This window comes from Notamacropus eugenii, chromosome 5 (assembly GCF_028372415.1).
Source record: "Notamacropus eugenii isolate mMacEug1 chromosome 5, mMacEug1.pri_v2, whole genome shotgun sequence".
NCBI lineage: Eukaryota > Metazoa > Chordata > Mammalia > Diprotodontia > Macropodidae > Notamacropus > Notamacropus eugenii.
The window spans coordinates 311,172,241-311,198,698 of NC_092876.1; the positions used below are offsets into that span (position 1 = coordinate 311,172,241).

The following is a 26,458-nucleotide window of genomic DNA, read 5'->3' on the forward strand; positions in this document are numbered from 1 at the left end:
TGTAGATAGATTTTAAGAGGTCCATGAATAGGAAAAAATTACATAATTACTTGCAATAAACTCTAAATGAAATTTAGCATTTCCTTCCATTATTTTAGAAAAAGGATTTATTCATGGAAGGGGTCCATAGGCTTCACCAGACTGTCAAACGCATCCAAGACACAAAAAAGATTAAGAACCCTTGCTAAATAGAGGAACAGTCTCATAATTCATAAAATAAGGATTTATTATTTATTGAATTCTTACTATATGGATAGTAAATGCTACGGAGGAGCATAGAGAGATATGAAACACCATCCTTACCCTCAAGAAGCTTATAATCTAATTGGAAAAATAAGGCAAGACACATGCATGTTGTATGAGGACTATTAAACTAATTAAATACTAAACAACCTTCTGAGAGTTGGATGTCACAGGGATTAAAAGTGACAAAGGAGTAATGCAGAAAGTGAAGGTTGTGAATGTAGATGGTGATGGGCTCTGAAGATTCAGGAAGGCCTAAGGACCTCAGGTAGTGGCTCTTGAAGATGTCTCAGGTTTGAAGCTCTAGAGAGCCCAATTTGCAGATGGTCATTTGCATGCAACTTTCCCCCAGAGCAGTGCACGTGAACTGAATCATGTGATGTTCCTTGCATCTTTTGTGTCTCCCCTGCTTGGTTATGAGTTCTTCAACATCAGGTCATATGTCTTAATTGTTTGATCTCCTGAAGTTAGGATGGATACTGCTTTGTTGACTAATATTTGCTGCTCCAAGTACTGGCCTGGGGGACAATTGTGAAGTGTACGTTAAGTTGGTGTTTAGTCCTCTCATTTCTGTGCTTCCCCTGATTGGCTCTCTCAGGCATCATGTTCTCTGCTGGGTTGGTCCATCTAAACCTGCTCTCCCACAGAACACCCCATGTTCTAGACCAGAGATTCTTAACCTGATGTCTGTGAACTTTTTAAAAAAATATTTTTGGTAACTATATTTCAATATTATTGGTTTCTTTTGTAATCTCATGTATTTTATTTTATGTATTTAAAAATATTACTCTGAGAAGAGGTCCATAGACTTTACCAGACTGATAATGGGGACCATGACACAAAAACATGCTAAAAATACCTTCTCTGAACTTTTTATTTCCCCTTCACCCCATCTAAATGATCTGTAGCCTTGGGACCATAATATGTGACATCAGGATACTGGGATACTAATCCATACATATGGCTTGAAGTGGTTTAAAATGAAATATATTTTAAGGGATAAGAAAAACAGTAACCCCAATAGTAGAAATTCAGGCATAATTAGGTCAGTGTTTGTGGGGGTGAGATTCTTAGGGAGATAAGACTTGGGAAGTTCTTCAGATCACACTTTGTCTACAGCCATCCTCTGGCTTCATACCTTTTGTAAAGAAGACATTGACTATTTCCATGGAAAACATACATGCATATGTTTTTATGCATGCTTTTTTCATGTACACCCATGAACTTTTGAAGTAAAAAATTAGCTTTTAAAAGCACTATGGTTATGTAAATAAATAAAGTAGGTATTATTCCATTCCACTTTCCGGCAGACCCAGGAATCCTCATGGTTTAGCAGTAATGGCTGGCATTTCTGTTTGTTTATTTTAATAGGTGTATGTCGTGTGGTATTAAACAAGGATCACACATTTCTCATCAGAAGGGGGAAAAACACCCTCAAGGATACGTGTTAATGATATTCCATTATTTATTAAGTCTTCCTTCTTAGGAGCTGAATAGTCTCACCACTATATCCTACTACTTGTTAGGCAGGAAAAATCTTCCCTTGCATCAGGTACTCAGGAGTGCCAGCAGAGGTTCAGCTGCTATTGAAGCTAGGAGGCTTCCAAACTCACCAAAAGCCTTCCTCCTGAGCAGTAAAGCCAAGGAACCATGCTGGGTTTTAGTCTGTCTTGCATTTTCTTGCCAGGACTGCCAAAAGCTCAGTCCAGATTTGCCCACTCCACTGAATTCAAGAAGCCTAGATTTGTCCACGGGAAATAGCCTGAGCCTCAGCATCCCTCGGAAAGGCGAATGGCAAAAGCAGACCTTTTTTGTTGTTGTTCAGACTGGGAAAGGCTGAAAGGATTGTAGTTTCTGTTTGGGATGCCTGCCTGCCAACCAGTGGAATGTGGACAGGTGGTTAAGAGCAAGTCTTAGCAAAGGACTGGAAATGTTCCTGCAACTGAAAACGCACCTTTTCTAAATCTCCAATTATAGTAAAAATGCAACGGAAAAAAGAGGGAAAAATGTGTGTGTTATGTCAACAGGAGCTGCTGACAAACCAGGGGTGAAAAGATGATTTGTGGAAAAACTGACTCACCTTTTGTTTTAGGGAAGGAATGGGAAGTGAACCTCCAAACTCTCTTGTTGGCTTTGTTTTGTTTTGAATTTAATGATCTTGTGAAAAAAGGGATAAAGGATTAGGGTTGCAGCCAGAACTCATGGGGACCCAGGGAATAAATAAACCATCTCAAAGAAAGCTGTGACTTAACAAGACTCTGCCACTCTTGCCTCCTCCAGAGGTAACAATGTCCTTTCACGCTGGTGGCATATGATCTGTGGATAGTTGAGAACAGGGCAGTGGATATCGACACCATTGTTACCAAGCTCTGTTCCAACACTGCAGGGATTGGAGTATCTCTGGAAGGAGGAACAATGACCGCAGCATCATGGAATGTTGGAGCTGGAATAGCTACCTTAGGGATAGTTTTACTGTCTCATTTTACAAATGAGGAAACGGATGATGAGAAAAGTGAAATGACATAGCTAAGATCCAACAGCTTTTTCTTGTTGTACCTTACAATCATGGTTGTTTACATTTGGGATTTGTGGGTCTGGGGTTTGCCCAGTTGTTTAGATCAGATTAGGAGCTTCAAGCTGCCCCTTATTTCTGCTTTTAGATTTTGGTGCAGTTACCCTTAGATACAGTGGATAGAGCACCAGTGCAGGAGTCAGGAGGACCTGAGTTCAAATCTCACCTCAGACACTTGACCCTCACCAGCTGTGTGACTTTGGGCAAGTTACTTAACCCCAATTACCTCATCCTAAGTCATCTCCAATCATCCTGATGAATATCTGGTCACTGGATTTAGATGGCTTTGGGGGAGAAGTGAGGCTGGTGACATGCACAGCCCTTCCTCACTCAAAGCATAATCAAGTGCAAGTCATGTCATTATTTCTCCGATGGCATGGTCTTCTTTGGCAATGCAGAACTAACACACCTATAGAGCAGCTAGGTTGTACGGTAGATAGAGCTCCAGACCTGGAGTCAGGAAAACCTGAGTTCAAATCTAGCCTCATGACACTACCTATATGACCTTGGACTAGTCATTTAACCCTGTCTGCCTCAGTTCCTCATCCATAAAATGAGCTGCAGAAGGAAATGGCAAACCACTCCAGGATCTTCGCCAAGAAAACTCCAAATGGGATAATGAAGAGTTAGATATTTCTGAACATAACAACAAATGCCTGGCTATAGAGAGTCAGATCTCACTTTTAAGCAAGATGTAGGATTTTTGATGTCATCTAGAGCTGAGTGGCTGATTATCTCTGATAGAAAAGATACGCTAATCAAATGACTAGTGCAAGTAAGATTTCAAGGGGAAATACTCCAGTTACCAATTGGATTTATTTTTAATGTACTTTATTACCACTATATTTGCACAAAAGCATGTGGATAATTGTAAAGGATTCTACAAGACCCTGTAGTCCCCCTCCTTAAGAAAATACTTTGGGTGGTTTCCTTTGTGAAAGGGCACTAGATGCCACATTTCAAGTTATATAGGTTATTTAACTTCTAGAGCCAGGTTCTTCGCTTATAAAATGAGGGGATCAGACAAGCTCTAAGGTCCCTTTCAGTGGTAAGTCCTTGTGGTTCAACTGTTTGAGTTGTGTCCGACCCTTCGTGACCACATTTGGGATTTTCTTGCCAAAGATTCTGAAGTCGTTTGCCATTTCCTTCTCCAGCTCATTTTTTACATCTGAAGAACTGAGGTAAATAGGGTGAAGTGACTTGCCCAGGGTCATATAGCTAGTAAGTGTCTGATGTCAGATTTGATCTCAGGACTTCCTGACTCTATACATAGCACCATCTAGTTGCCTAGGTGGCAAGTCCTACAAGACCAAGTCTCAACTCCTGGTTCTGTTACTCATTGACCTGTTGTCCTTGAGCAATCACAAACATTTGGGTCCTCAGTGTCCCTTATCTATTACAGGCAGGGACGGACCAGATAACCTCCAAGATGTCTAAATCTGTTTATTCTGTAGAACAACGGAATGTCATTGAACATTTTCTAGAATTCAAACTTGTCACTCTTTAGACCAACGTGTCCTTAGTTTTTTGATACCATGTTATCGATCATAAGTAATGGGAGAGACTTTAGAAACCCTCTAGTCTAGGAGTTCTTAACATTTGTGTATTGTATCCATGTATCTGTGTGTGTGATGGACTTCTTTGCCAGTCTAGTGAAAGCTGTGAACCTCTTCCCAGAATAATGTTGTTGTCTTTGTTTAAATTTATTATTAAAGGAAATCTAACTTTCAATTAGAGGTTAGTGAAAATAACGATGTCATTTTTTTCCCCCATCTCAGTTTGCAAAGCTCCAGTGAAATCTGACCCCAGGTTAAGAATCCCCTCTCTCATCTGACCCTGTCATTTTTACCAGTGAGGAAACTGAGGCTCTGAGACTTCATTGGCTGAAGATTGAAAAATTAGATTACTCCAGTCTGCTAATCCAATGTTCTTTCCACAGATTTAGTGAGGTTTTATCATGTTTTGATTATAGACATAGTCTCCCATCTGTTTAAAATAACAAATCAATAAAATTTCCCACTACTTTCCAAATGCCGTTTTTATATTAAAAGACACAGAGGGAGCATTTTTCTTTTTAGCAAAGGGTATTCTCAAATAATCCTTATAATTAGAAAGAAAGGTGAAGGCAAAGATAAGCACTTAAGAAAATAACCTTTGGAATATCACCTTAGCCTGTTAGCATTTTCTTCCAACAGGTTCCCAACATCTCATGTTAGGTCAGTAATAAATATTAAAACGCACAGAATTCATAAGTCAACGTAGGTGTCCTGGGCCTTTGGAGACCACTTTATCTCTCCATCAAAGATGAAGAGAGCTCCTCAGATGAATAAGAAATAGAGCTGCGAATGCTGACAAGCAGGAGCAATTTAGGAGCCTTTCTCAGAAGCCAAGCCACAGACGTTTTTTTGGCGGCTGCTAATGGGTATGCCATTTATGTGCAAGCGGTTTGATATTACAGATGGTCTTAGGTAAATATTTCCAGCCTAATCGCTCCACTGTGTACAGATGCTGGAGAAGGGTGCTGCTGAAGCTGCTCCCAGCCAAGGCCAGCTTGGGTTGGAGGTCCCCAGAAATGGGAATCTGTCAGCTCTGATTTGCGAAGGCAGTCTAGTGTTCCATGGTACTTTCTATAATCTCTCCAAGTTCAAAGAGCGCTTAGCTGCTTGTCTTTGTCAGAAACATGGTTGGAGATCTTTTATGTTGAAGATGTAGGATTTCTCGGGATGTCTTTGATTATTTATTTATTCCACTTCTCTGGTATATGATAGCACCAGGATCCTGAAGGCCCCTTGTCCTGTATTGCACTTGCTCTGAAATTCAAGGAGTTTTAAGTCCCTTTGAAAATTGCTTTAAAAGGGAAGGGGGAAAAAAAGAGTTTTTGAAGTTCCTTTTTTTTTTCTTTTCCTCTTCCCCCCCCTCCCCTTCCACAGTGCCACAACACCTACTTCCAGCGTTCCACGCTCCCTTACCGATTGACATGCGACATCAGGAGGGAAGATATCATTACGAACCTCACTCTATCCATGCTATTCATGGGTAAGTCTTGCATCTCAGATATGGGCGGCTCTCCACCCCCCAACCCTCAACCTCCCCACCCAGAATTTGCAGTGTATTCTCTGCATCTCTCTCTATGCTGTCTTTAAGTTTTCCTAAATTGAGACAGAGTTGGCAGACTTTGGCTACCTCTCTCCTGGCTGTCTATGAGGGGGGAAAAACGTTAATAATTTTAAACAAGTATTTGTTTCTATCTACTGTTGATCTTTTGGAATTGATATTATAAATGTGTGTGGGTATATGTGTTTGTAGTATTCTGAGTTTTTGAAAAACAAACAGCCTTCTTGTGAATCAGCTACTTGTAATGTCTGTAAACTTCCTTGTGTTTTTTTATTCTAGGCACTAGAGGATTCAGGGCTTTTTCTCTCCATCAGTGAAATGGGAATGCTTTAGATGTGCGATTTCTCTAATCAGAGCCATGTTAACTTTTATATATTGGCAATGTTATTACTCTCTACTTTTATAAACATAGGTAAAAACGGGTATAACTGTCCTAAGCAATTTCTCTAACCTTGGCTTTTTGCTTAGAGTTTTCAAGTCCTATTCTGGTTCTCTCCTACCTTAGCCTTCTTAACTCAGAGATTCTGAACCTCCCTGCCCAGCCTGTTTGTCTTCACTCCACAAGAAGTTGTTACAATGACACTCATTCCTTCTCTAAGCATATTAGCCTAAAGGTCTCCCCTTATTTTGTGGAGGTCCTAAAACATAAGATGGCTGTAGAGAAACTAGCCCATTTTCTAATTTCTCTTGATCTGTGGGATTTACTTACCAAGGACAGGGGGAACATATTTCAAGACCAAGAACTAGGAACCTTGTCTCTAGTTCGGGATGGGGTTCTGTGCTTTGACTTTGAAACTGGTATAAACCACTGGCTAGCATTCATTATAGCGCCTACTAGGCACTATATTATTTCACTTTTTCTTTATAACAATCCAACTCCAAGAGATAGGTGCAGTTGTAACCCCCATTTTACGGTTGGGAACACTGTGGCAAAAAGAGGTTAAGCCGCTTGCCCACATAGCTTATAAGTATCTGAGACTGGATTTGAACTCAGATCTTCCAGATTCCAAGCTTGGTGCTTCCTCCACTGATCCACCTAGCTGTCTTGTTACTTTTCTAGGTAAAGGCTTCATTTCACATCTGCCTGTGAAGCCTCTAAAGGATTTTCATGGTTAGGAAAAGTGGTACTAGCCAAGAGTTGTTAATTCAGGAAGGCTGGAAAATCTCAGGCTGTTAAGTGAGCTCAATTCATTTTGTTTCAGGGTGGACCTTTGAGTCAGTCTATTAAACCCTTCTTAGCTCCCACGGTTTTGAAAAGCTCAGTTGGGATTTATCAGCTGCAAGGACATGGTAATTAAGTGATCATCTCTGCAGATTTGGCATGCCAGCTAAGCAGGATTCTGCAAGATTGCATTTATTGGGGATTCTAGCCTGAGAGCTGTAACAGGAGGCCTTCATCTGGGTTTAGGGGGAGGTGTTTTGTTTTGTTTTGCTTTAGAGAAATCCTTTGGTTACTATACCTGTGATACTGATGCTAGATATGTCCCTTAAGCTTAGCTTTAGGTCTCTCAGGAAATCCATCATGGAAACACTGTTTTTCTAGTTCAGTGAACAATTGGCAATAGAGGGCTTGCTCTACCAAAGAGCTTAAGAAGGAAAAATAGATATTTATGCTCTAAGAATTCTGAGGAGGGAGAGATCTTTGTGGGTTGTATGTATGCCTAAAGTCCAGAAATTGGCTAATGGCCATCATTAGACGTGAAGATGGAGGCAACCTGGACATTTCACGAGTATATTTCAAAACTAAACAATGAGTCTTGGAAATAAAAGACCAAAATCATGAATAGGTTATTTCTTTGGCCCAGTTAATACCATTTTGATATGCTAAGTATCTTTAATGAGTCCCAATTAAATAAACCAGTAGAGTAAAAGCATACACTTTGCCATAGGTTCAGCAGACTATTAGTGAATCTTAACTTTAAACATATGTGTTATTCATATTGCCATTGTCTAGGGAATGAGCAGAAGTCTGAGAATCCGGAGAACTCAGTTCTCATTCCAACTATACTACACAACTAACTGTGGGTTCCTAGGCAAAACGCTTAACCTTTGTGTATCCAAATGAGCTTGTTTGCAAGGGGCCTTGTTCTTGAATCATATCCGACTGGACCCAATTTGGAGATTTCTTGGCAAAGATATTGGAGTAGTTTGCCATTTCCTTCTCCAGCTCATTTTATAGACGAGGAACTGAAACTAACAGAGTTAAGTAACTTGCCCATGGTCACACAGCTAGTAAGCATTTGAGGTCAGATTTGAACTCAGGTTTTCCTGACTACAGATCTAGTGCTCTCTCCACTGCACCATCTAACTGCCCACAAGAGAAGGACATTAGTGCCAGATTCACAAAGATGTTGTTAAGATCAGACGAGATAACGAAAAGTGTTTTTGGACATCCAAAAGTACCCAGTGAACATAAAGCATTATTTGCATCACTTTAAGCCTGACCTTTGCCTAATAAAAGAGGGTAAGTTCTGAACTGAATGCAGGGGGTCCTCTCTACAAGAAGAGGTTAGCCCAACTGCTGTCATTGGCTAGGACATGGAAAGGGATGAGGTAAGTCTTTCAAAGCAAGTGAATTGAAGATTCTCTGAGTGCTAAGCACTTGGGGGCTACCACCAATCAGTCTTAGACTGGTGAAACCTTATGAAAATGAGTATCAGGGGAATACTTGAAGAGGAAGAGAAGTCAGAACAGGGCAACACTTAGTCTGAAGGATATGTGAAAAGCAAGAGCAGACCTTGGATAATAGTGGGGAGGTTTATGGGCTAATTTTATGCATATAGATCTTACGTGTTTTTTTAGCACTAGCTATGAGAACCACCTCCTTCTGTCCCACTCTTGTTTTACTGAGTCACAATTTAGAAACCCCTGCTATTTTTCCCCAAACCTACAACAACACTAGGGACAAGATGATTGGTTCTTTGCAGTACATCATTAGTTATTGCTTAGGAACACTATACTACTCCCATCAATCAGCCAACAATGATAGGAATAGCTAGCATTTGTCTAGGGCTTTGAGATTTGCGAAATACTTTTACAAATAATATCTCATTTCCTCCCCACAACAATCCTGGGAGGTACATCCATTTTACAGATGACAAAACTGAGGATGAGCAATGTTACTAGTAGCTTTCCCAGAGTTACACAGTTAGTGTCTGAGGCTGGATTCTAAGTCCAACAATGAGTTGGCTAGCTGCCTCCTAAGTGCCTAACATGTGCCAAGCACAAAGCAGTCTGTGACTTCAAGGTGCCCAGGGAAATGTAAGATAAAATACTATTTTGAGAGGAAGATACAAACAGATTATGGGTGTAAAACAGGTATCTAGAAAAGTCTTTATGTAGGAAGTGGTAGTTGAACTGAATCTTGAACAAAATTTGAGTTCTCAAGAGGCCATGGTGAGAAGGGAATGAATTATAGGGGTGGGGTACAGCCAGTGCAAAGATGTGGAGATGGGAGATGAAAGGCCATAGATGAATAATAGTAAGGCTGGTTTGGCTAAACCATAGTGTCTATGAAAAGGAATGATTTACAATACTGGAATCACAGTTTGAGGGGAAATTTGAAGAACCTTACATTCCAGAGATGACTTCCCAGAAAGTTATAATAAATAAGGACTCATCTGAGGAGATACTGGCTTGTAGAAACTTCCAATAGTGGTTACCTTTAGGGCCAGATCCTAGAGCACCTCTGTGCTGATAGTTCAGGAACCTGTGCTCTCTGGGAATATCATTCTGATGAGTAATCTCAGAGAGACTTTCTTGCTCCTAGATGCTGTGATCTAATGATCCTACCTGAACAATGTCATGGGTCTCCTTTACCTCCTTTCTATTTCCATTGTTGATACCTGAGTCATGTCCTTGTTATTTCTCACCTGAGGTCCTGAACCAGACTTCCTGCCTCCATTCTTTCCCTTCTCTCATTCATTTCTCACACCAATACCCATGTAATCTTACTATAACCATCAGTGGTTCCCAATTGTCTTCCAAATAAACTTTCAACTCTCTATCCTGGTATTCATAGCCTTAAATAGTTTAGATCTAATTTCTCTTTCTAGCTTTTGTGTCTTTTAGATATTCTGCGTTCTAGTCAAGCTGAGAATACTCTATATCCCTGATTCTTATCCCCTTTCTCCTACTCCCATCTCCTTGGCTTTGTTCATGCTGTCCCCTATGCCTATAATGGAGTTCATCTTCCCAGAGAAAAGGGGTGTGGTATGGAAAGACAATATGTTGTGATGGAAAGTGGGTTGTACTTAAGTGACTTGAGTTCGAGTCTTGTCTAGGTCTTTGACCTTGGAAAAGTCACTTTCTTTCTATATACCTCAGTCACATGAGAGCTTGACGACATGATTGGAAAGGTACCTTTTAGCTCCAGTATTCTGCTATTCTAGAATTTTAGCCTGTTAGAATCCCTACATGCCTTCAAGGCCCATCCCAGGTACTATACCTTCTCTGTGAAACTTTCCCTCATATACTCCCCCTGGAAGTGATCTCTCTGCTCAGATTTCTTGTAGCATTCTTTCTGGATCTCTCTTATGCACTCTGACATTTTACCTCATATTAATAGTGATTTGTGTGTATGTATCTTGTCCTCCATGTTAGGTTATAAGCTTACCTGAAGGTAAGCTCTGTATCATTTGGTTTTTACATCTTTATATTCTCCACTGCCTAGCCTAGCCCCTGCAAATGGGAATAATACTCGTTTAATTGAATTATATCATGCTTCTTGCTTCTTTCAAAATGCAGCACAATCTCAAAACTGCCTGTTGCATATATTACATATGCAGACCATCTGATTCAAGCCCCAAGTTGCAAAGGAGAATCACTTCGCTCATAAAGCCTCCCAGTTTTGCAGAGGATTGAGATGCTGGAAAATGTTGGCTTATACAATCTTTAGCACCCTAATTATAGTGCATGCCTTTTTAATGAATGGTTGGTATCACCTACCTCTGCTTAGCCTTTCTTGGCCTCATTGTACTTATCTGTGGAAAAACTGTAGGTCTCCACTGGAAAACTGATTTCAAAGCAATATGGAAAGCATCTCTCTCTCTCTCTCTCTCTCTCTCTCTCTCTCTCTCTCTCTCTCTCTCTCTCTCTCTCTCTCTCTCTCTCCCTCTCCATAAAGCAGCTATGTGCATGCAAAGTATTATTGTTGGTAATGGCTATTATTATTATAATTCACTCCTTAGTTTCTGGCCCTGACAGTTATTTCCTGTGTGACCTTGGACAAGTCACTTAACTTCTCTGGGACTCAGTTTCCTCCACTATAAAATGAGGGTTTTAACTAAATGGTCTCTGAAGCCCTTTCTGTCTTTAAAACTATGGTCCCATGAACCATATGGTGCCCTAGACAGTTGTCTAAAGCTATATTATTATAGATAATTTGTATTGGGGCTAGAAGTTTCCACACTGGAAATTCAACACACCAAAGAACTAGAGCTAAATCATCTCAGAAATACGTTCTCAAACAATGTAACATTGTAATGAATTATTTTTAAAATATCTGGGCATTTGTAAGAAACTTAAATTCTCCTCAAGTCATTGTATTGCTGACAAAATGCATGCTTTCAGTCAGAATTTGCCTTTTCTCAATGAGCTTGTAGCATCCACATGCCAAAGGGAGATACAAGTGTTTGACAGTACCCAACAGTGCCTGCTTTGGTTAAAAGAAAATGTACCATAATACACACACACATGCACACACACGTACACACGCATGCACACATACACACTCCTGAGAAGATGGCAATGCTTGAGATCGGGAGAAAAAATGGAGCCCCTGAGCACCGAGCTTTGGTTTTATGATTAATGTGATCAGAGCCTGATGAAGCCCCCATTTATCAAGCCCATATTTTAGCTATCTCCTTTCTTGTCTGTACCAAATGTATCTAATTACATGAACACTGCACAGCCAATTAAATGCCGTCTCATTTGTCGTCAGCCCCAGAGCCTTATTATCTACCTGCTGTTTCATGTCAAAGGTTGGTTTTCTGATTGCTCTAAGTGACATGACCGCACATCCTTCTTGAGAGCCTGTTGGGGTGTCACAGGATGACAGCGCTTGCCTCTCCATCCCTGCCACTGCTGGGAGGGAACTAGCAAGGTTGCTGTCCAGTGGCCTCGCTTGTAATTCCTGGGCTCCTAACTCAACCCCCCCAGAAGATCAGTGCTTGGTTAATTGACAATTAAGCAGGTTTTTAGCCCCATTTCATGCTGAGACACCCTAGGTTTTTATTTCTTGCCCTGGACAGGAAAAAAAGAAACACAACAGCTCTGTGTCCTCTGGTGGCCTCCATTTCCCGCTTTTGCTTCCCTCCCTTTAATAGGCAGGTGTCTGGTAGCCCTTCCCTAGCTGACTCCAGCCCCAGCCTGAATGCTTCTAGCCTGCAGCTGGGCTTTGAGGTGGTTTGCTCTGTTGACCCTGAGTCACCTCCAGAGATGTGGCAGGGACAGGTTGCTTCTTGCTTTGTCTATTTACTTTCCCTCAGCCCTGTTGTCTCTGTTCTCAAGGAGAACCTGACCCCAGAAAGGGAGCTTTTAAAGAGCTTAACCAGGTGGGCCTACCCTTTCTCTCTCTCTTCTTCTCCTTCTCCCTCTCCTCTTTCTCTTTTCTTTTTTTGCCTCTCCTCTCCTTGCCTTTAAACTCTATCAATGGCCTTGTAGAAAGTAGAATGAAAAAGAAGGCATTTTAGTGACAGGTCTGGGGGGAATTAAATCAGGCTAAATTCTGTGCCTTTTGATCTAGAATGTTCATGTGAATGGGGCAAGACTTTGTTGGAGACATCTGCCTGGAACATTTCACAAAATTGAGTTTCTCTGTCTCAGGATTACTCCATTTGTGATAGATTCTGCTAGAATTTAAGCCTTCAGTATGGTTCTTGGAATTACACTGTTTTGTTCCTGGGTACCTAGCTAGGTATTGTAGTTATCTTTTCACTTATAGTCTTAAGGCAAACCAATTTATTTTCCAGAAATTAATAATGACTGATATCTGTCCCTTCCTCCCCCCACCCCTTATCTAGTTCCACTATAACTTTCCTAGAAGTTCAGCTCAGGAAATAAATACTAAGGACAATTTCCCAAGAAACATTTTTGAGTCAGTCAATGAATGGTAGGACAGCACTTTAAATCACATCTGCTGTATAGTCCAAATTTGTGTATATAAATTATGAAGTTTCTTACCTTGTTGATCATAGATATAGAACTAGAAGAGACCTTAGTAATCTTCTAGTCCAGTTCTCTCTTTTTACAGACAAAAAAACTGAGACTCAGAGGACTTATGGTTTACTGAAGGACAAATAGGTTGCAAGTCAGGATTTAAACCTAAGCCATCTGACTTTAAATCCTTCCATGGTACTACCTGACCTCCTCCTGTGAGCTTAGCATACTTTGATACTCAGTTCCACAAGCAATTTGGATGGATTTCAGAGTAGAATTTTTATTTATTAGCATGTTCTCTTGGTTTCATGAGGACCAAGATGTTGACAGATAAAGAACTGGAGAGCTCTACTGATAGCCTTGTGACATCAAGAGGAATCAAGGAAAGCCCCAGTATGGTGAACGGGCACCCTACAGTGAATTTATGAGAAAACAGAAGAATAAGCAGGTGTGGATGAGTTGTAATGTGTATTAGTAGAGAGAATTATTAAATGCATGGGATCAAAGATCCCTTTGAGTATTACAGTGTGTTCTCTAAGAGTCAAACATTGCAGAGCATTTATTGATCTTCAGTGGTAGGAATTTCCTTGCTAGGAATTTTCTGCTACAAAGAGATCACAGGTCCAGGACTCCTCTCTTCACCAAGCCAAACATGTGCACTCATCTTTTCTGAGACATCACCTTTAGTTCCTCTCTTGTCCTTGCTACCTCTGTTAGAGCATCACACATTTTGCATCTACTTTTTTGTTGGTTAATCATTGCAGTCATGTCCAACTCTTCATGACCCCGTTTGGAGTTTTTTTGGCAGAGATAATGGAGTGGTTTGTCATTTCCCTCTCTAGCTCATTTTTATAGAGGAGTAAGTTGGGGCAAACAGGGTTAAGTGATTTACCCAGAGTCCCACAGCTAGTGGCTGAAGCTGGATTTGCATTCAGGTCTTCCTGACTGCAGACCCAGTGCTCTATCCACTGCACCACCTAGTTGCCCCATGTCCACATTCTATCACTTATCTATCAATGTATCATCCATCCATCTATCTATCAATCATCTATCTATTTTTTCTATACATATTTCCTATAGTGGAAGAAATAGCCACAAAACTACATCTTGAATTATGAACATGATTAATTAGAGAGGAAGAAAAATTACAATTCTTTTGAGAGGCCAACATGAATAAAGGACTGGGACATAGGAAGCAGAACTTGAACCCAGGTCATGTCCTAGCTCCAACGCCAATTTTCCACCCACATATGCATACCTAAGTGTACGTATGTATGTACATCGAGAACACAACCGCATTGGAGTGAGAAGACCTCAGCTCAAATCCTGGGTCTGACATTTTCTTCTCTTGGCCTTATTTTTCTCAGTTTTTAAAGGAACACTCAGTTGAGTGTTGAACTAAACCCTCTAAATTTCTCTCCAGATAGAGATCCCAAAATGTGCTCGATGTAAGTAAATAGTACAAGCATTAAATGCTCCAGGAGTTAGAGAAGGAAGTTCTGTCATTGAAAGTCTAAGGAAATCTGAGAAAGCTTCAGAGACTTGAGTGAGATGCTAAAGGAGAAGAAGAGATGGGATGGAGGGCAATCTAGCAGAGATAGTGAGGGGAATGGCCAGAGAAGAAGCAGGAATATACGCAACATTTACAAACCGTCTCATTTACCAGTTTTCATCGTGGTCAGTCCAGCAGAAACACATTTATCACATATCTGGGAGACACTGAACAGAAAAAAATAAAGGCATTATCTAGTCCAGGAAATGTTTTGGAGGTAGAGAAGACACTAACCCTGTACTGTCTCCAAACTGACATGTTAAATAAGTGTGTGCATGTGCATATGCATGTGTGTGTATGTGTCTTTATTTGCTTTTCTGAAGGATTTTTTCTTTTTTTGTTGGCAGCTTCTGATTGATGGCTCTGTACTACTTTGCTTCAGAGATATAATATCCATATCCAGAGGCAAAGCAAATAGGGAGTAGAAAAGGAAGTTCAGTGTGTATGTTACTAAATTTTGCCTTTCCATTTTTGCATTGCTTCTGGTGAAAGGCAGTTGGGAGCTTTTATCCAGGCTTGTTTTCCTCCTGCCTTGCCTTGGTGACTCCCTACCTTGACATGCTTTTGAAAAGGGATTGGGTAGATGAGGATTAACACACTTATGTACACAGTTGGAATCAGTCAATAAATCAATCAGGAAGCATGTAATAAGTACCTACCATGTCTGTGCTGAGCACTGGGGATACAAAAAGAGGCAAAAGACAGTCTCTGCCCTCAAGGAACTTAAAATCTAATGGGGAAGGAAGGATAAAACACAGGGGGAAGGTGCTTGGAGTGGGGTGCCAGAGGGTATCTTCTTTTGTAGAGTTCAGACCAAGCAGAGCTACTGATGGAAAGTAAGCTGCAAAGTCTAGATTCTGTCCACTGTAAGTAAGACTTTGGGTGGAGTTTAGTATTGCACTAATGCTCCAGTGGGAAGGAAGAGAAACTGAGGCAATTGGGAAAGTGAGTATATCTGAGGCTGGGAAAAAAATCACAATGAGGAGACTTGTGGTGATTAGCTCATCCTGAGAGCAGCATCTTGATACTGTGGAGTTCAAACCAAGCTGAGCCTCTGTTGGAAAGACAGGCAGGATACAAACCCTGCCCTTAATGTGCTACAACCTATTGGGGTGGGGGAGGAGGGTGAGCAGGGGTGATAAAGCACCATAAAGAGAGAGTGATACAAGTATAGGGAAGAGGTCCAGGCAAAATGTTGGGAGCGTTGTAAGGTAGGTGTTATTCTAATCCCCATTTTGTAGATGAGGAAATTGAGGCTGAGTGAGGTTAAGTGACTTGCCCAAAGTCACATAGCTGATAAATATTTGGTATCACATCTGTACTCAGGTCTTTGTGACTCTTAAGTCTCCTGTCCATTGCACCAGCTAGCTTCTTTGTACACTAGCACATAGTCTCTCACTTGAAGGGACTTAGATTGAGGGGAGAGGGAGGAATAAAATGAACAAACATGAAGCAATTAGAGAACTATAAAAAATGGTTACATATAACCAAGGACTACATAGTCCTCAGGAGACTACATATGGAAATATACCAGTGGATCACAATGGCCAGGGAAAGACTCATGATGTAAATGGAGCTTGAGTTGGGTCTTGAAGAATGGGAAAATTTTGGGGTTTTTAATTTATTATTTATTTATTATTATTTTATTTATTATTATTATTATTTATTATTATTTATTTTCATTTATCTTTTCTGGGCATTCATCAGTTCTGTACAGAATTGTACTCTTAGGATCATAGATTTTTTTGTGGTTGTATTTGTCCTTCGTTCTCAAAGAGGACCATGACATCAAGATGATGACATGACTTACAGTTGGCTTTGATTTAAGGGAGGGAGGGCTGTGCAAGGTCACCTGCCTCACTTTCTCCTCCAGAACTCTCTGGATCCAGTGGCTTTATATTCATCAGGATGACTGAAGATGGCTCAGGATGCAATCAGGATCATAGATTTAGAGTTGTCTGGGAGGAATCCTGGTGGCCATTGATTCTAGCTCCCTTATAGTTGACACATGGAAAATCTCATCACAATCTCTTTTGTAGTATCATTATTTTTTGTTCATCTTACTAGCTTATGGGCTTTTTAAGGATAGGATCTATGTCATATACCTCTGTGTATTCCCCAGTGCCTATGCATAGAAGGGATTTAATGTACTTTTTTCCTTTTTGGTATGAATGGATAAATAAAACACATGACTGAATCAATGCTGAGTGGAGCATCAGCTATGATGTATTAATGATTTGTGCATGGGATCTTTATCTGCAGCCCCTGTAGAAGGTCAGATAAAACAATTTATGTTTATACAGTTGGGTACTCGATAACTATCCTTTTCATCTTTGTCAATCAGTTTCTGGGAGCAGCTTCAGGAATTGATTGCCTGATTTATTGACTATACTCAGTGCTCCTTAATAAATGGCATAGTGGGAACTAAGATGGCACTGAACTATAGACAATCCAGCCCCTTCCCTCACAGAGATTTTAGTCTAAGATGAAGCTGAGATCGATACAATTTTTTTTGCATTGAAAGCAACCTTTCAGAACAGATATCAGAAACAGAAATAAAATTCCTTAGATCCAAAGGAGTCTGACATTGGAGGGACCTCTTGTGACCAAAGTAAATAAAACGTCCTGTTGGGTGTATTTTTTGGTTTTGAAATCATCATAAGCCTACCAAAGGGACTCCTGTGGGCTTTCCCATGGGGTGTCACCACCACCTACCTTCATTCCTCACCAAGGTGGCTTCTGTTCAGTCCCTTTCTTATAGGAGTAGGATTTCTCAATGTTTGGTCATATTTCATCTCCATTTGGGGTTTTCTTGGCAAGGATATTGCAGTGGTTTTCTATTTCCTTCTCCAGCTCATTTTGTAGATGAGAAAACAGAGGCAAATGGGGTTAAGTGACTTGCCCAGGATCACACAGCTGGTCTGAGGCCAGATTTGAACTCATAAAGATGAGTCTTTCTGACTCCATACCTGGTGCTGTAACTACTGCTCCACTTCGCTGCCACTGCTGGACAAGAAAAAGGAGCCTCAAAGGCTATGTGCTTCTATTTCTCCTGTTCACTTTTGTATTTCCCTGAATTTTAAGAACTAAAGAGTACAGAGCCTCTGGTCTAACACAAACACCATATCTGGCACCATATCTAAATCAAGTTTGTTATTTTATTACTAGTAATGATAAAGCAGGAACACCTCCTAGTATAGTACTGAACACAGCAGGCTCCAACACACATACATATCGATCGACTGATAGATAATTATGAACCCTGACAACTTCATGGGTTTCTAAATCTAGTTTTGTCCTTACACCTAAAATGGGAGCAACAGCTAACAAGGATTTCCAGGCTGACTGTTTGGCCCACCCTCATATATCTCCACTATGTGTCTCATAATGGGACTTGCAGATTTCCTTCCTACACATCTGGAGAAGCTGAAAGAGAATTGCTTCCAGGTTTGGAGAAGTATACGGGAACATTTCCAACAAAATATGGCTTTGTTGTTCAGTTCTAAACCTGGAAATAACCTGTCTTATCTCTTCAAAGTGTCAGGTCCTCTTTTAGAGCTGAGGGTTAATATCCTTAGCAGCACAATGTGAATGAACTACTTGTAAGTGTCTTCAGAAGTTCTAAAGGCTAAGTGGGTCTGGGGAATTAGACTTATCTCCCCAGGAACTCTTAAAGGTGTCTGTTCTCTCTTTTTCTCTCCATCTCACCTCTCCCTCCCTCTTTCTCCCCCTCTTCCTCCCTTCCCCCTTCTCCTCCTCCTCCTCCTCCTTCTCCTTCTCTTCCTTCTTCTCTTCCTCTTCCTCCTCCTTATTCTCCTCCTGCTCCTTCTCCTTCTCCTTCTCCTTCTCCTCTTTCTCTTTCTCCTCCTCTTCCTCCTCTTTCTCCTCCTTCTTATTCTTCTCTCTCTCTGTCTCCTCACCCGTGTGTGTGTGTATGTGTGTGTGTGTGTGTGTGTGTGTGTGTGTGTGTGTGTGTGTGTGTAGGTTAAAGTATGATGGTGAGACATCTGTGTGGCCAGCTAGAATTGTCATTACCAAGCCTTGGTTATTACTCTTTTCTTTTTCAATAAATGTGTTGCCCAGTCCTGACACGCTAATGATCTCAAAAGAGAAGACAGAGCTCCCCCCCCGTAAATGGAACCAACCAATACTACATACTCCTTAAAAAGTTGCTTTGAAGGAAGGAGATGAGTAGCAACCTTGAACTAGTCCCTTTGTTAGGGTGGACTGGTCAGGACCTTTCAAAGAACTGGGTACAGGTATTACAAGTGTCGGTATTTGTTTTCACCTGTTATCTCATTATTCCTTTTTCCATCCAGGTCTGGTCTCACAAATTTCCCTTTCCTTTAGTCTTAGCTCTTCAATAGTAGTACGGGACTATCTCTGATTCAGACATTATTATTTTATTGCCAGTAATGATGATACAGGAACACCATCTCACACTGAACACCCTAATACTCTTACAACTGATTGATTGCAGCATAATGATGAACCCTGATCGGTTCCTAAATTTGGTTTCATCCTCCCCATATCTAAAATGGGGACAACAGCTAGGAAGGGTCTTCAGCCTGCCTTGGTATGAAGGATATCCTATGCTCCTGACTCAGCAACAAGCTCATTTCTTAATCTCATTCTGGTACTTTGATATCTGATGCCCTGCATTGGCCGTCCTTCTGTCAGTCCTGTCTATCTATCCTGTCCCTTCCTGATCTGTGTCCCACCAGATTCAGAGAATTTGGATCTTAGAAGGAATTTAGAGATCTATCCCAATCATCTTCAGAGGAGATGAGGGCCATAAAGCAAGGGGAGTTGCCCAAGATTACACAGTAAGTCAGGGGCAGAATCTCCTTTGTTTTGCCTGATATCATCTTCAATGTATGGCATTATTATTCACCAAACTTACTGGTTTCACTTGATTCAAGAAACACTGCATTTAGATCTGGAATGAACTTTAGAGATCACCCTCTCATTTAAACAGGTGGGTGGCATATATATATATATATATATACAGAGAGAGAGAGAGAGAGAGAGAGAGAGAGAGAGAGAGAGAGAGAGAGAGAGAGAGAGAGAGAGAGAGAGAGAGAGCTGGACCTGGACCTGAAGTCAGGAAGACCTGAGTTCACATTTAGACTCAGGTGTATGTCCTTATGTAAGTCAGTCACAACCTTTGTGTGTCTCAATTCCATCACCTGTAAAACAGGGATAGTGATAGAACTTAGCTCCCAGGTTTGTTGTGAGGATAAAATGAGATCCTATTTAAAAAATATTGTACAAGATCTAAAGTGCAATATAAATACTATTATTATTATTAAAAATAATAATAAATACAAGAGAAAACTGAGGTGTTGAAAATCACACAGGCAATAAGCAGAACCAGGATTTGAACCCATGTTCCCTGATTCCAAATCCATTTTTTCCATTGTCACAGATATAGTTATCTAGTTTTTCTTTAAACTTATTCCCTTTTCCCAGGCTTCAGAGGGGCTGGAGATAGATCCATGGGAGAGCAGACGTTCTTTGTATTATCTAAGTAAGTTCAGTTGTGTCTGATAAGTCTTCATGACCCCATTTTGGGTTTTCTTGGCAAAAATGCTAAAGTGGTTTGCCATTTCCTTCTTCAGCTTGTTTTACAGATGAGGAAACTGAGCCAAAGACAGTTAAATGACTTGCCCAGGATCACATAGCTAGTAATTGTCTGAGGCTAGGAACTCAAGAGATGAATCTTTCTGACTTCAAGTCTGACACTCTATACACTAGGTCAATTAATCCTCTAAGGAAATCAGGGGCTACTTTGCCCCTTCCTCTGTCAACTGCCTGGGTCTCTTTTCTACTTCTACCTGCCCTCTACCACCCACAATCCCACTGTGACAAAGAGAACTTGGGGGAAGGGATTCCTGTTAAGGACAGATGGTTGTGGGTCTAAGCTATAAATGTAATCTATGGAAAAGTAGCCCAGGCAGTTTAAAGAGAGCTGTCAGCACTCCAGCTGGTGGACATAAGGGACTCCTCACCTAGACTACCATCAGCACGTACTCTGCACCTTGTCAGGGTGTGCAAATTACCCCGATTCCCCTTTAGAGAGCTATTAATAACGTCCAGATTTCCTGCCTCGCCTTAACGACTGCATATTAATGGAGCTATTTTACCCCAAACATTTGTGTCCCTTACCTCAAGGAGCTCTCTGGGCTAAGCGCATAAACTTTTAGTCTGAGGGGATTTGAAAGAAGCTCATTTCAAGGTCAGTGTACCATAAAGACTCCAGCAGTAAGTCGTGAGATTAATAAACATATTAAGATGCTCAGCCCATGATTCACGAGCATTGTTCTCAGTACTCCTAACAACACTGCCCAGAGCCAGTCATCGTGCCAAGCAGAAAGAACTTAGGATGTTTTCTTTTCTCTTTCTTTTTTTTTTTTTTAATTTTGTTTTGTTCCTGGCACTGACACATGGGGTCAGGACTCTTAAGGGATTGGTTTTGTTTGGTTTTTGCTTTAAAAAAAAGTTTTTGAAGCCTTTCCCCCTCCTTTGGCACACATGCGTTTTATAAAGAAGTGGAATCCGTGGCCTGACTTCATGAGGTCATAGCGTCCATGCCTCAGTCCCAGAAAGAAGGAAGGATCATAGGATTTCAAGCTGGAACATAGAGAACATCTACTACAACCTACTTATTTTACAGATGGAAAAGACTGTGAACCCTGATCTTCTGACTCTGCAAGTTTCATGGCACCAGTCAATGAACATTCATTCAAAGTACCTACTCTATGCCAGTCGCTGCTCATCAGTATTCTATAATCAATCTCTAAAGTTTCTTCGAAAAATTATTATGATGCTAGCTGACATTTATTTATGGATTTAAGGTTTGTGGAGAATTTTCTCTTATCTGACCTTTTTAAACAACTCTTCAAGGTTAATAATGCAGGGCTTATTATCCCTATTTTGTAGATGAACAAACTGAGGCTTCATGTGGTTAAATGACTGTTCACTATCAGGTAACATGGCACACCAGCCTCCGTGCTTCTTAAAGGATGGGAGATTACTCTATAGGCAGGCTCCATCCTTGGGGTGAGACTGTCAGCTTCTCTGGAATGCCCTTTCTCTTACTGTTAAAAGGACCTTGCTCAATCCTTGACATAGTATTTTTCTTCTAAGGAGTTTTCAAAAAATTGCCCCATTTATAGTCTTTTATTTATACCTGAAACATAATATCTATAATTATAATTATCATCCAAGTAGCATCTGAAGACCTTGAGGTCCAAAACAGGGCAGTTCTCCTCTCCAGATCTATGAGAACTTCTGAGAGGCAGAAAGACCAGAATTCAAGAATCAACAAATCAGTCAATAATTATCTATTGCATACCATCCCCCCTCCATTTCACAGACATTTATCTAATGCCTACTCTGCTTGAAACACTGTGCTCATCACTGGGGGTACAATGATGAGACAAGATAGTCCCTGCCTCCAAGGAGCTTAATTCTATCGTGAGACACAATAGAGGAATACATACAAGGAAATTGTAGGCAGAAAATATTACTAACAATGGGGGATGGAAAGACTTTAAATGACAACTGAATTGAACACTGGACAAAGATCAGACTCCTGAGATGTGAAGGTGAGGAGGCAGCATTCCAGGCAAAGGAGGAGGGGTGGGCTCTGTGAAGGTACAGAGGCAGATTTCATGCTGAGGTCGGGGACAGTGAATAGATCATTTTGGTGGACATATACAATTAATGAAGGGAAATAATATGAAATAAAAAGGTAGACTAGAACCAGATTAGTAGAGAGCTTTAAATGCTGGCCTGTAGAGTTTGGTTTTAATCCTGCAGACCTACAGGAAGTATGTGATACAGTGAAAAGAACACTGGATTTGGACTCAGAGGACTTGGATTCCAATCTTAGCTCTGCCACTTAGTATTGCATGACAACCCCTCTGGGCCTCAATTTCCTTGTTTGTAACCTAGTGGGACTGGACTTTCCCTAGTGGGAAAAGCTTTGGAGGTCTTTTGCAGCTTCCAGTCAGTGATGCTTATGAGAGGTTCCTGTGTCTGAGAGTGATGTGGAGCTGTGTGGAGTATGGATTGTGACCATAGCGAATGAAAGCAAGGCGATCATTCTGAAGGCTGTTACAATAACTGAGATGTGAGGTGATGAAGGTTTGCATTAGGATAATAACTGTGAGAATAGAGCAAAAGGGATACATTGAAGAGATATTGTGCATTTAGAATCAATAAGACTTGGCAGCTCATTGGTTATAGAGGCTGAGGCTGGAGTCAAGGATTTAGAGTTTTAAGGTGTTAAAACTGGTTAACTAGGATCCTATGATTCCATGATGCTGTCCTTAACAGAAACAAGAAAGTTTGGAGGAGGACAGGTTTGGGATGGTGGTGGTGAAATAATGAGTTCCATCTTGTGCGTGTTGAATTAACTGTACCAACAGAATGAAATTCAGGTAAAATGACAATAAACTCATGGTAGCAGATGAGATTTCTAAGAGACAGAGTGTACAGAATGTAGAAGAAAGGGCCTGGGGGAATAACCAACCACATTTAGGGGTGTCTGGTAAACTATTAGAAACAAGTGCCTAGAAGAGACAGAGGGAACAATCTCTTCTCCCTCACCCTGGCTGCTCAGACTTAATCAGGGAACCAGGGCCCTGGTGGAGCAAGAACAGTAGAGTATATTTCTCCCCTAAACTTCTTTTTAACCCCATCTTCTTTTCTCCCTCTTGTCTTGACACTGAGTCCTTCCATCCCCAACCCTAAGGAATGAACCTAAAATTCCCACTCTACTTGGGCCTTCAACGCTGAACTCTTCTCAATGGTATAGGCTGGACCCCTCCAGCTGGGCTCGTGGAACATGGTTCATACCACTCGCATGAGCAGATAGTCACTGATAATAATTCTTCCAGCAAGATGGAGGAATGTTGAACTTTACCATCTTTCCTTCCACTGTGTCCTAGGGTTGACAATGCTTTACCATTTACTATAACCTGATGTTATACCCTCCAGACACTGATGCTAAATATCCTTAGGACCTGTAGGCTTTCCATTTGTCCTACAGCAGAACTTTCCTAAAATGTGTTATCTCTCACAATTGGAGGATCAGCTTCTTGAGAGCAGGTACTATCTTGTTTTTCTGTTTGACCCATAGTAAAGGCTTAAGAAATGCTTTTTTGCCATTCATAGTAGGGCAGGAGATATATGATGAGCTAACAAAAGACACCAAGGAAGGATTAGATAAGTTGGAAAACCAGGAGTGAGCAGCCTCATGGAAGCAAAGGGAGAAGAATGAGAGGAGAAGAAATATGAGAGGAGGAGGTGGTCCACAGTGTCTCAAATCAGAAAGTGGTCAGGGAGGATGAAGACATCCATGAAATGGCATAGCTTCTAACCTCAAGGAACTGTATAGTCTGGTTGGAGCAATAATACTTACACAGACTTGCATCTTGCTTATTTATTTCCTAATTAAATCTGAAGATTCGGCTGGAACATTGCCCCTGGAAGCTTCAGGCTGCTTTGAGTAACTGTGGCTTTTTGAGAGAAGGGTGGTGCCAAGATCACATTATGAGGATATCAAAAGGGAAGTAGTGTTAACTTTGGGTTACCTCCCATAACCTGCAACCTAGGTGTTCAGTTTTGTACTGAGTTCTGTAAAGTCCCACCCTAATTAACAGCCAAGTTGGATGATCATGGGAAAAGAGACTTAAGAGAAACCAGTTGTGCCTAGGGTTATAGTCTGGGCCACAAAACCCAGGTGGCTAGAGTTTAGTGATGATTAGGTAAAGGTGAAGAGTTTGGACACCACACAGCCTGATTTGATTCCCTTTGTTTCAGAACTACAAAGTGACCTCCCCAGCCTCAATCCCAACCCGCTACCTCAAAAAAAAGTGTGCCTTTGGCTCCAAGGGACCCATACAAGATAGCATGAGCCTGCCCCAAAGAACACTAAATTGGGCCAAATAACTAATTTGTTGTGTGACGCATGTTGTGTTGGGCATGTCATATTACCTCTGTAGGACTTGGTTTCCTCATATGTAAAAAGTCAGGCTCCTTGTTTTATAGCTAACCATTTATGGTTATCCTTTCTAATGATGGGTATACATTTTTAAGGTGGTAGGATGAATGTGGACTGAGGAGGCTACTCTAATTTTGAAACTAAGAGGAAGGAAAAAAAGGAATGGAATAAGTCTTTCTATAGCATCTACTATATGCTAGGCAATATGCTAAGGACTTTACAAATATTTTTCACAATAATCCTGCAAGGTAGGTTCGGTTATTTTTCCCATTTTACAGTTGAAGTGTCAGGCAGATGGAGATGAAATGACTTGCCCAGGGTCATACAGCTAGTAAGGATCTGAGGTTAGATTTCAGTTCATTTCTTCCTGACTCTAGATTTAGCATTCTATCCACCATGCCACCAAGTTGCCTTTAGTAATTATGCCAAATGGCGAACAAATCTTTGACCTTGGCGCCATCATCACCTTGGGTGACTAAGGTCTTTTCCAACTCTAAGTCCTGTGATCCCATGATTATATAGTGTTAATGGTCATGGTACAGCAGCCTCCTTGTAAGGGAAGAACAGCACCTTTATCTACAGTAGAGCTGAGTGCCATTTATATTGGAATTAGACCTTTGAGAGTTTAATTTGAGATATATTTGATAAGACAGTCTAGTCTTTGATATTCCTAGTCTGCATTAGCTCTTCCTAAATGACGTTCCTTTTTAAAGCAGCAGAGGGGCATTAGACTCAGCCCCTCCCAAAAAGGGAATCTGAATGAAAACAGAAAGAATTAAACAGTAAATAAAAGAAATTTGTCTGAATGCTTCATGTCCAGGGAGGGGAATAGATTGGGAAAAGAGTAAAAATCTGATTGAGTTCATGACATAAAGTTGGCACCCCAGAATCACAGAGTTTATAGTTGGAAGGGATATGAAACATCAGCTAGTCTGACCTTTTCATCTTACAATTAGGGAAACTGAGACGTAAAGAAGGGAAGTGACTTGTCCAAGACCATATTAGAAAGTAAGCAGAAGAGGCTAGAGTTGAAAGGTTCAATATTTTTTCTGTTACTACCTCCCATCTATCCAAAAGGAAAGAGTTGGGAGGTAAGAAAGGAGAGATATATGTTTCTTGGTTTGTTTCTTTTTTGGTCCTGACCTATGATTGGTATGGGACATGCCCACTGTAAAAACTCCCACCACCCTTGTAGGAACTTTCCTTCCATGCATATCTACAATTCATCTGTAATTCATAGTCTTATAGAATTGTCCGGGACGCTGAGACATTAAATACCTTGCCCAAATTTTCACAGTCTCTGTATGTCAGAGACAGGACTTGAACCCAGATTTTCCTGTCTCCAAGGCTATTATTCTATTAACTAGGATGTACTGAATTTCAGCCTGAAAGTGTTAGGGACATTATGCTTTCTTGTTTTTTAGGGTGAACTGTATTTTCAAAGAGAACCATGGATAGAGGATAATATAAGCCTAAAATATTCCCCTTAATTATATCTTATTATTGATATGTAGTAAAGCATTATAATCATATTTAATGAATAATTTTATATTACAAAAGTAGCATAGAATGTTAGAATTAAAATTAAGATATGGTTCAATTCCTAATTTTAAAGATGAGGAATCTGATGCTCAGAGTGGTTAGATGACTTTTCCAAGGTCACTCAGCTAATAAACTGCCTTAGCCAAGACTCAAACTTAGTTAGGTCTTATGACTCTAAATCCCATACTCTCTCTTTATATGTTTCATTTCATCTTGGCTATAGATCATCAATCCTCAATGTTTCATGAGTTACTGCAACTGAAAA

At 40.7% G+C, this 26,458-nt stretch overlaps 1 protein-coding gene across 7 annotated transcripts in view; it reads left to right on the forward strand.

The window, feature by feature from the left end:
• The window catches only part of GLI2 (GLI family zinc finger 2), a 394,999-nt gene that overhangs the window by 265,630 nt on the left and 102,911 nt on the right, over positions 1 to 26,458 (forward strand). For 5 of the 7 annotated variants that reach the window (XM_072613380.1, XM_072613383.1, XM_072613381.1 and 2 more), the window contains one exon: positions 5,746 to 5,851. The exons of the other annotated variants lie outside the window; for them this stretch is intronic. In XM_072613380.1, coding sequence (XP_072469481.1) covers positions 5,746 to 5,851 — 106 coding nt within the window. The remainder of the gene's footprint in view (positions 1 to 5,745; positions 5,852 to 26,458) is intronic. 7 annotated transcript variants of the gene reach the window in all.